Consider the following 12,032-nt stretch of genomic DNA (forward strand, 5'->3'; position numbering starts at 1 on the left):
TTACTGATTGGAGTTTCTTGAATTTTGCAGATTTACTCGGGACCACCATCTAAAGACACACATGCGACTTCACACGGGCGAGAAGCCTTACTGCTGCAAATTCTGCCAGCGGCGATTCGTTCAGGTCGCGAATCTCCGCCGTCATGTACGCGTACATACGGGCGAGCGCCCGTACCTTTGCAGGCACTGCAATAACCGTTTCAGCGACTCGAACCAGTTGAAGGCGCACATAATGGTACACAACGGCGAGAAGCCGTACGAATGCGACACTTGTCACGGACGATTCCGAAGACGACACCATTTGCATCAGCATCGATGCAACGGCGAAAATAACGGCGACGAAGCACAGGAGTTCGAAAACGAGCCGGACGAAAACGACGATATCGACATCGACGGCGAGGAGCAGGAGGAAGCGGAGAATATTTCGCACGCAACCCAGGAAAATCTCAGGAGGCCAACTCGTCGCCCGTTACCCAGCCCGATAGTCGACATCGCCGCGCAGATGCTGAATCTACCCGGGCCCTCGAACGCTCAACCTGGACCGTCGATCGTTCTACCCGAGCAAACTGAACCCGAGGATCTATCCATGTCCAGGTCACGTAGACACTACTTCAGCAACAGTAGCAACGACTCGTCGCTGAGCCATAGCCTCAGCAAAGACAGCAGTCCCGAACAAGAGGACGAGAAGTATCAAGCCAGCCTGTTCCTGAGACACACTCGCGCCGCGTCAAGACTGTCCTCGCGGCAACCAAGAAGCAACCCCTAACGCAGATCAAGTGAAGTATCATCCTAGTGGAGTTTCAACGCTAGAGAAAGGTATCCCGTAATCGCTTTCCCATATCTACCTCTTATTACATCGTTAAATTTTGGACGAGGATCACGATTCTTCAATTTGCTGAGCTAAATAAAGTTATTCGTATGATTTTCAACATTTTTTTTTGCGACTGCCGGATAAATTGTATAAATATATAAAGATGAAAACTTGTTTAAAAATCGGCGAAAATGCTTCGGACAATGCAATGATGCGTAATAGCGAAACTATATATCTGCGCGTATTTTTCTTTTATTACAGAATGGTCGGAAGAAAAAATGAAGGTCTTAGATTTGTCGAAGGACGATATTCCCCTAAGCAAAATAAGCAAAATAGAAAATCTTGATCATGTCGTCCAGTGTCCGCGAGTCGATTTAAAATTCAAGCCGATCTCCACCTCCATTACTTCTCACAGTTTCGTCTTGATCGCAGAGAATGAGGTTTGCACAATCGAGATATGCTTCTCCGATTTCCGCCTGCTATCCTTCGGACGCGAACAGCCGGTCCCGTCAACGATCCTCTTCAAAGAGTTCTAGTTTTTTTTTTGTGCTAGTTGGCCTCCTCTCGGCTGGTACGCGTCTTTTGCGTGAACCAGTTTTTCGCGCGATGAAATACATTGGCTTACGCCGAAAAACGTTGCATCATTTCTGACATCTTTGGCCGCTCAAGACATGCTAGGTTGATTTATGACGCGCTGGGTACGCAAATTTGTGTTCTTGACCGCCGACTGGAGGCCATCTATTACTTACTGTTCAATGTGGGTCCGTTACGCATTTTTGAAAGAAAAATTCCGTTTTCTGGTTTTGTTTAGTTTTCCCCAGTGCGACGAAGAAGCACGAACATCTCGAGTTATAAAATATATATATTCCACACACCATGTCTTTGCATCTTGCTGTATGCAACGAAAGAGAAAAGCGGAAGAAAGGAAAACAGGAGGTCTGCGTATTATATATGAATATTGCTCGAAATATCGGATAGGCCCAAATTGCCCTCGTTTATCTTTTGATTGTTTCGTTTGACCGATTTATAGAGAAAGAACGACAGCCGCAGGTATTAGTGTAACTATTGCGTCTTCTTGCATTGTCTCGTATTTTTGTTTTAAAAAAGTATTTTCACTTTTATATATTTATGCAGTTTATTTAGCAATTTATGTAGCAGAAAAAATTGTTTAAAATAGCGTGACATATATATATATATATATATATATAATAGAATTTACAATTAGTGTAATTGTTTTCTTCCTTATATTTTTAATTTTCTTATATTCTTTATAATGCGCGTTCTTATATTAAAGTTTAATCATTTTATTGAGATCTCTTTTTACGGAACATCAAAGAAGTTACGTAATCCAAAACAATTATTATATTCGTTTTTTTAAACATTTTTTCACGCGTTATAAATTTTTATGGAAAGCACCATACCGTGAGTTTCTTTATACACACCGCCCATTATATTTTCCCATATATTTTAAAATGGTATTGAGCTCAGAAACAATATTAATAGTTGTTCATGTTGCGCCATTCAGGAGTCATTTTTATAATCTGCTCTTATTTTTGTTCCACTCTCCTATGCATATATTTTTTTGAAACTTCTTTTGCGGAACTGCTGTTTCTAACAAAACAAATCTGAGCGAATCAGTGGAACACCGTTATCCTATTTTAAAATTCATATAAACGATAAAATACAAGATATAAATTACTTAAGAAAGATTTATATGCATTTTTGTTTAAAAAAGCGATTGGATGCGAAAACTTGCAGACTTTTGGTAATATAACATAAATGTTACCTTACACTTGCATAGAAGAGAGTAACGAAGATAGAGCAGAAGTTAAAGATGATTGTGTATGCAAAAAAAACTCATTGCATGATGCACGAAATTTATAATACATAAAAGATAAATAAAAATAATTTATAATTTATAATACTTAAAAAGATTCAAGAAGACAAAAATTGTGATTGATTTTGATTACGTTGCTTCTTTGTTTTTTTAAAAGAAATCTTAATAAAATATATAAGTTTGTTCGATCTATAAACGCTGAAACTTTCTACAAAATATATTCGTTATATCTCAGTATATTAATTATGGGATTTTAATAGTTTGGAATTTCGTCGAAACGGTGTTATTAATGGATTCACAACAATTGCTAAATAACTATCGAATCTCACTGATGAATATTCTTAGATTTCACGAATGTGACTTGAATGCTACAAGTCAATAATTTAATCTTTATCTTTGTTTAATGCAATGTGCGATACCGTCGGGATATTTTCAACTTCTCGAGTTTATTGTACATAGAAACATCTCCCAAATCCTTCCAAAATAAAAGATCATAAAGCGCTCAATTTACAAGTGTTTCGCGCGTCTTTATCTCTTCTTTTTCTCCTTTCGGCTAGTAACAAAATGGACGTTTAAATATTGTGACAAAAAGTGTGATCAGTTCGCAAGAAAATATAGCTCAATATAATTCTCAATGAAAATTGAATTATAATTAATATAAAGTAACGAAAATTGAGTACTCTCTCTTGAATTCGTTCAATTCTCGATGATGCGAGAAAAAAAATACATACATTTTATTGTCAAGTATCGTTTTTCCATCATCTCGAATGAACGTAGGAGAATACTTTCAAACGCTCTTGCATCCGTATTCGAGCTCAACGAAATTACAACGATGTCAATCTCTCCAGGTCTTTAGCGAGACACTCGAAATTCTTTCAACGTTACGAGAAACGAATAATTGTCTCTCGCGAATAGACTGCGACGAAATAAGATTTCGAATCCATCCTCGACAAAAGAAACTCTTCCGTTAATCGCGACTCTCTTAACGCCGCGCCGCGCCGGTGTCCTGTCATCTCTTCGTTCCGTCGCTTGACCGTCGAGGATGAGACCGGTTTTCGCTCTGGCGATTGTTGCAAACTGGCCACAAGTAAATTCGTTAGCGTTCTCTGTCACGACATCTAATCGTACATTCGTGTTCATCTGTCACCCACCAGAAAGAAGAAGAGAAAAAAAGAGATAAAGGCGCGCGAGACGCTTACACTTGTGAATTCAGTCCGATCTTCTATTCGGAGGAAGGGAGAGAATAATTCTCCTTATGTACAATATAAACTATATAGGGAATTCGAAGCAAGATCTGCCTTTCTTTCAAGCCTTTCGGTGACGAAAATGTATCTCAATGGTATCATCGCGCAACGCGGATACAGAGGGATAACAATTAAATTATTAATTTGCAGTATACGAGTCACATTCGCGAAATTTGAAAGTATCCATGAGATTCGATGGTTAGTAATTATTATAGAGATTGAACGTAACGTCGTTTCGATAAGATTTTAAACCGAAAAGAAACAAGAGAAAAAAAATAGCAGGCCTGCATAAGCAGGACCGACAGAAACGTAAATGAAAAATAGTATTCGGAATTAATAATCTTAAATTTGAGGAATCTTTAAAAATTAATACATTCCAAGGTACTATTGCAAGGTACTATTCGACATATAAAGTATATGTAAAGTGCTGAAATTCATACCGCAAAATTATACTGAGATAATGATATATTTCGTAGAAGGTTTTCTTTCTGGTTTTACTCTCAGGTCTGCATATATTCTGGAATTGCCATATAATTCCTTCAATTCCTGCATATAACATATAGAACGCGATCAACGTCGAACAAAATTAGGAAAACACGTTATTCGATTTCACCTCTTGATCGATAATTATAACTTGTAATTGATCAGATTAAACTCGAATAGACATGCTTGCATTTTTGTTCACCGCGATTAACCGCACGAAATTATATACAGACATTAATTTAATTACATATTATCAATATGTACGAACAAGTATATATACGTAATCATAGGTACATTTTTGTCGGGTACTCGAACGACTGGAATATGGATTAGAAAGCTATATTGAAAGTTATCACGAGGATATGATTTAATTTACTTTGCGTCATTATTTGTCTGGTATAATTCGGCGATATTTTTATTATCGTTCAACATACAATATATACGTTTTGTATACTTTAGTACTTAGACAGATGTAAGATATCTGGCACATTTTGGGCTTAGACTCCGACTAGGAGTCCCTAACATTATGATTAAGTCGGTTCGTGAGATATAATTGTCGATCAAGAGGTCAAATCGAATAATAGACATTTCAGTTTTGATTTGACGTCCATCGCGTGTACAATCGAATTGAATTCTATGGCAATTGAATCATAGATTATCCGATTTCTACACGAATGTATACTTGCGCGATATCGATACTAGAGTACCTTGAGATATACCGATTTCTGAAGGTTCCTACAATTAAAGATGGTTAGTTCCTAATGCTATTTGTAACTTATGTTCCTGTCCAGTCCTGCTTACGCAAGTCTGTTGTTTTTTTTTTATTTTGTTTCTTTCTAAGCAGTAGTTATATCGTGATGAAAATTGGGATATCGACGAGGCAAAGAACCACGCGTCGTTATACTTATATTAAATGCATAGAGTTATCGCTTGTCCCATCGTAATTATTATCGTTGTTGTCCTCTTATTCTTAACGTGCAAAAACTATGTATACATACATATATTATATATTTGTGTCGACTAGTTGTAACGTACTAATACGATGCGCTTGAACTTGAATTGCGATTGCGTTGTACGGATGATGATCGACATACGACACAAATAAAAATTGAAAATTCAAATCAAACAAGAATGCAAATGTATTTTATGTACATTAGCAATACGCGACAAAGGTAAAGAATTTTAACAAACAATCTAACTGACGAATTCAAGCGTTCATTTCTTTTAAAGCAGTCAAAAAATATTTGAGTTTTAGGGCTATTTCAGAGAAATATAAAAAAGATTAAGTAACTTTTTTTTAATACGAATGAATTTTATCGCGTATTAATAAATGTTACGGTGAAACTAGAACTTAATTTCGGTGATTCTATAAATCTCTGACAACTTTATAAAATTAATGGCTGTTTTAGTGCAAATAAAAAAAATAAAAAATGTTATTTCGTACAATTAGGATTTTATAAATGTTCTCTCTTTCACTGGCGATATTGTAATATCAATTGTTTAATTTTATCTAATGAGATTGATAATAATGATGTGATCTTATAATATAAGAAATCACCAGTGAATATATATAATTGATTAAAAATTTCTATTACACACACTAACATAATGAACGATTCTATGGAGAATTATCAGCGCTCTTATAAAAACATCAAGTTCAGTTTCTTTTTTTTTAATTAATTTAGCGATTGTCATATAATACTACCCTCTACACTGTACTTAATTTTATTTAAATTTAGATTTTATTTTTATTTTCTCTTGTATCTTTTATTTCTCTGATTTATTTTTCTTATATATCTTACGTTTCTTACAATTTATTTTTACATTTCATATCTCGACCTTTCCGTCGGGGGACGTAGTATATATGACTAATCGATCGAATATTCTCTATTAAAATAAATAGATTTTAGAATTTCTCTCGAAACGCATGCAAATAATCGTCGATCGTCGACCGTACTCCGTATTCCAATCGTTCGAGTACTCGAGAAAAATGTACCTATAATTACATATACTTGTTCGTATGTATTTACATGTAATTGAGTTGATATCTATATATAATTTTGTACAGGCTAATCGCGGTGCGCGCGAATTCGAGCGACTTTGTCGCTCTTGCCAATTTTCCGCAACAGAAATATACATATATATATGCGCGCAAAAATGTGTAACACGTACGCCGGTTCGCGTCCGCTCGAGTTCTCGCGCACGAAGAGAACGTGACACGGTACAAATGCAAGACCTTACGCCTAAAACGATGAAAATGAATAAACACGGTCTCACGAAGTAATAGATATAATAAAGGTCGGTTATATATATATATATACATATATATATATATATATGTATATATATATATATATATTATTTAGCGAGAGAAGTGTATCAATCACTTGGCGCACTTGATTGTTTATCGCGAACAACGTTTCAACGTTTCGTTCGTCGCAAATATTTTATCGGCGATCGTTGTGGGACGATTCTAATCGATCTTGAAGATCGTGTAGATTCACCGACAACGATTCCGTATATCAATATATATATATATATATATATATATTAAACGTCGCGTACATTGTCGTTACATTGACATTTGTTACGCAAAGTACGGCGCGAATAGCAGATCAAGTGGCACTGAACGTATACTATGAAACTGACACTACCTCACCAGACACCTAATATATCTCAACCACAAGACTGATTTTAAATAATATTCCTATAAATAAGATAAAAGAGAGATAATAGGCAAAGAAGAAATAAAAAAAAAGAGTGACGAATTGCGAATATTATAGAGAGAAGTATATCATTCGTACAAATATGATATATAAATCGTTTTGTAAGTAATTCGCGCGTCTAGGGAATAAAATACTAATTGTAATATTATCATTATTACTGCATTGCTGCCAACTTTGAATTCCTATTGTGAATAAGGGATAAAGAATCGACTAGAGAGGCGAATTCTTTGTATTGTAAGTGTTTATTCGTAATTCCATGCCCCGATCTTTGCAATCACGCATTAATAAACGATTATCGAATGTTCCATGAATTGACTGCTCTGTCAGACTATTTTTATTATTAAATCTCACTGTTTAATCGTTATCGAGTCTCGTTATTCGGCACCTGCCCTGCACACAAATCAAATTTTAGATTTCATTATATCGCATTTTCACATTTATAATTTCATGAATTATATTAATTCGGAAGGTAAATTTATACTATGAATTTCAAACAGATTTAATTTACAAATATAATTTAAAGTTGCTTAATTTAAAGCAACTGTCACAAGTATAATTTCACAAATAGTTTAGAAATGATTTTAAACGTCAAAAGTTAAATTTCATGAAATTTGTAGATTCGAAATCCTATTTTATTCTTTACAAAGTTATACTAATTTTATTATTTAATTTTAGCTTATTCAATATAATCATCATCGCAAAACTCCAGAAGAAAAGAAACACCCCGTCCACGAGGATCTCTTTGTATTTCAAAATTTCATGGATTTCTCGAAGTCATCGATAAAACATTATCACTAGGGGGATCGATTTTATTTTATCCCGACGGACCATCTCTCGCACAGAAATTCGGAAATAAAGTGTCGCGCGGAGACAAGCACAAAAGTGACAATATTTTCACGACTCATCCGAGGTTGCATCATGGATTCGCTTGTTGATTCAGAAAACGGAGAGAGAAGAGATATCGTGTGGGGTATAACACACGAGAGCGGCCAAAGGGGCCGTGCATGCACGAAAAACCGTTTTCCTCCATCCTCCCCGGCGCGTTTCCTCCCCGATTTTAGGAGGACCAGCGCGACCTGCATTCAGCTGTGCCATTCGGGCCACCGAGTTTCCAAAATCTAGGATTCCATACACGCGCGATCGAGCGACGGGTGAAGCTGCAGGCGTCGCCGAAGGGCTGAAGAGAGAGAGAAGGGTGGCGCGGCCGTGGCACAGTGACACATTATGCCGTAATATGGGGGCACGTGGCAGATGCAACGGATCGAGTCCGACTGAATCGTCCAAATTCATCAGATCGGCTACGGGAGTCTCTCGAGAGTCCCACACACGTATTTTAATCTTGTATTCGCTTTTTTCTACACTTTTTTATTTGCCATGTTTAGATAATCGCTCTCTGTGTGTATTCTACAATAATATTTAGCTTTTAAGATTTGGCTGTACGCAGTTCGAGAATGATTTTTTCAGAAATTTGATATTTATAAATATTTATTAAATATTTATCAAATTTGATAGGATTTCAGAATATCGATATTCGTTACTGTTAGTATTTAGTAGATAGTTTGTACTAATATTTTTTCTATGTATTTTTTTTACTTTTTCTTAAAATATGTTTCTTATAATTTAATTAATTTAATTACTTCTTTTACTTTTTTTTTTATCTATTTTTTTCTCAGATTGTATCTCCAATGAGGAAAAATTACTTTAGCATTTACATTTTCATAAATTTGATATTTATAAATATAATATTAACTTTAAGAATATCAAATTTCGATATTTGTTATTTATTTTAGTGTAATGTAACATTTACAGAATTCTGCGTTGCATGTACTTAATACTTTTCATTACTTTTTTTTATTGTGTATATGGGTTATGTGGATACTGTATATGTATATATTACTGTATAAAAATGTCTTCTAAGAATCTTTATTTTATTTTTCTTATTTTTTAATGTTTCGAAATTGTGGCATATTCGCAACTTGCACGATGTAACATCAACTTTTAAGCTTACCTTTTATAACACTACTGCTGGAAGTTTTACTACTGCTCTTAGTTCTTGCAGGAGAAAAGCGAAGGAGAGAAAGTAAAGATAATATTAAATTCAAAGCGAAGAATCGTTGTTATATTCGTTGCACAACGGTGCGGGCGTATGAGTTTGCTCCCGCAGCATTGGCTCCATTGTCAAAAACTATGCCAACACGTCAAGAAAGTCTGGCAGAGCACGCGACAAAGCGGACGGGCGCGTTTCTTTCGTATGGCATTGAGTGCCGTCGAGCTGTTTTGGGGTCAGAAACCGGGAAAACGCGCAGGGTCTCCCTGGGATCTATACCTGAAGTACCGCTACAAATAGGTAAACATAGACAAATTCGATTGTGATCGTCCTCGCGTGTAATGGCGCGTTTAATTCCGCGGAATTTATATCCCAGCAAACACCGATATATAATTGTTACATTGCTATAATAAAACGGAATATAACAGGTAATATAACGTATACGTTACATGTAATATCCATGTTAGTTGTAATTTCCCACTCATAGATGTAACATTTTAATATAACATATATTACGTTGTAGTTATATTGTAATTATATACCAAATAGCATATTGATGTATTGATAAGGCAGTGCTATCTTGGGATATAATGACAATATAACTACAATGTAATATATGTAATATTAAAAATGTTACATCTATGAGTGGGAAATTACAACTGACATATACGTTACATGTAACATGCTTGAGTATATAACATTTATATATTGTGTTTGCTGGGATCTCACGAAAGCTAAGCTAGGTGGAGAAACTAAGATAAACTAGATAAACGACGCTCGAAGATTCATCGTATTTTTTTATATTCTGCACAATTCTTAAAATCTCAATTTTTATATACAGTTCAGTATAAGGAGGTAAGTTCGGCTCATCTAAATTTTATCGTATCCCATACAGCACAACAAGATTGCAGCAGCATTGTGACAATATTTCGTTGCAATATTACAACATTGCAAAAACATTGTGAAATGTTGCAGCAAGATTGCTGCAAGGTTGCAGCAACGGTAAAATTTCCGCTTTCAGAAATATTGTTCTATAACATTGCAGCAATAATGCAATAAAATATATATGTAATATTCAGGGTTGGGAAGTAACGAGTTACTTGTAACGAAGTTACAGTTACAATTACTTTTTTTCGGTAACTATAACTTAACTTCGTTACTTTTCTCCATCTGTAACTGTAACTGTAACTTAGTTACATTTTTTTAGTAACTAGTAACTATTTTAATAGTTACTTTATTAGTTACTTTTTTGGAAACATGCGCTAAAAGTATTGTTTAAGTATGGTAGCCGTTATATTATTAAATTAAATTTTGATAACAGTAGCATATGGATCTTCATATGATTTAATCTTTTACCTAAAATTTTCATTTTGTGTACATAAAATAATATAACACATAATTAAGATCGACCAATCACAGTCAAATATTTAAAAAAATTCTTAAAGGTAATAATTGATCGATTTGCTTGCGACTTTGCGATTACCATTTAGTAACTTACTATAACTATTTTTACTGTTGTATATAAAGGTCATTCATACATTGATGTTAATTGCAAAGTCGCAAGCAAATCGATCAATATTACATTCAAGAATTTTTTTAAATACTTGACTGTAATTGTGCATAAAATGTAAGCTCCTTATATTTAAAACAATGTATAATTATTTTTAAAAAGTAACTGAAAAGTAACGACTCGTTACTTTTAGAGTAACTGTAACTGTAACGAGTTATTTTTTAAAATCGGTAACTTGTAACTGTAACTAGTTACTTTTTCAATGAAATAACTGTAACTGTAACTAGTTACTTTTACAAAGTAACTTTCCCAACCCTGGTAATATTACTATTGGATTATTGGAAATGTGCTAAATACATGGACTGAATGTTCTGTACCTAATATTTTTTACGTGAATTTTATTTTCATAATATTTCTGAAATGTTGTTGCAACGTTGTTTAAACTATATTGCAAATTCCTGCCTATATAATATTTCTGCAATATTGCTATGCAATGTACAATATCGCAATGTTGTTGCAATATTGCTGCAAACTTGTGTTAAATATTAAACGACATATCTAATGCATTTTAGCTTTTGTTAATTACATAATTGTTCCACGCGTCAGATATCGTTGAGACTTGTTTTTCAGTGGCAACGGGGGATGGCCGCATATGATGATGAGTTTTTACCGAAATGCAACACAACGAGCGTATCATAAATTTTCTCGTCGCCTTGATCCGAACGAAGACGAAGCGTAAGAATAATGGCGTCGTGTGCCACGCCACGCGTTCCTGAAAAGCGAAAAGGACGCAGGCGGGAGAAGAAACGGGAGAGAGGAGGGTTAACACGCTCCCCCTTTTCCGTTTTTGCCTCGGCGTTCCTTGTTTTTTGTCTTTCTAGTAAAAAAAAAACTCCTTTATGGAGGCGAAGCGCGCGCGTGCTAGCACGGAGAAGGAAGGATGAAAGGGATCCTAGACTACCACCACACCACCCTAGGGCCCTTAGGTGGCCCCTGTCGATTGACAATGCGCCAATCCGACGGTACGTCCCAAGAAACGCGATACCATTTACCGGTGAAACCCAAAATTACGTGAAATCCACGACGGGGTGCGTCCTCGTCTATGTCAAAGGGTGACTCACCTGGGGGTGGGCTGTACACCGATTTTTCAGGAAAGCACATATGCTACGAACATGTCAAGTTATTTAATCCTATAAATATTTATAGGATTTCTGAAGAAGCGGTTTTTGATCGACAACATTATCGGGATATTATCGATTCTATGAATAGAAAGACGAAATTATGAGACCGATAAAATTAAAACTAATTCAATATCACATCGAATGAGTCGCGACGATCTCATGTAAAGATTTTAGCATAAATCGCTTGTTTTTT

The 12,032-nt window shown here is 35.2% G+C and overlaps 1 protein-coding gene across 3 annotated transcripts in view; it reads left to right on the forward strand.

Moving 5' to 3' along the window:
• Positions 1-7,465, forward strand: part of LOC114942299 (uncharacterized) — a 77,692-nt gene extending 70,227 nt beyond the window's left edge. For 2 of the 3 annotated variants that reach the window (XM_029317634.2, XM_029317635.2), the window contains one exon: positions 31-7,465. In XM_029317634.2, coding sequence (XP_029173467.1) covers positions 31-766 — 736 coding nt within the window. In that variant the 3' untranslated portion in view covers positions 767-7,465. The remainder of the gene's footprint in view (positions 1-30) is intronic. The other variant, XR_014925817.1, reaches the window with a different exon arrangement.
• Positions 7,466-12,032: the final 4,567 nt, after the last annotated feature.

Source organism: Nylanderia fulva, unplaced genomic scaffold, assembly GCF_048542155.1.
Source record: "Nylanderia fulva isolate GAGA-0341 unplaced genomic scaffold, ASM4854215v1 Scaffold57, whole genome shotgun sequence".
NCBI lineage: Eukaryota > Metazoa > Arthropoda > Insecta > Hymenoptera > Formicidae > Nylanderia > Nylanderia fulva.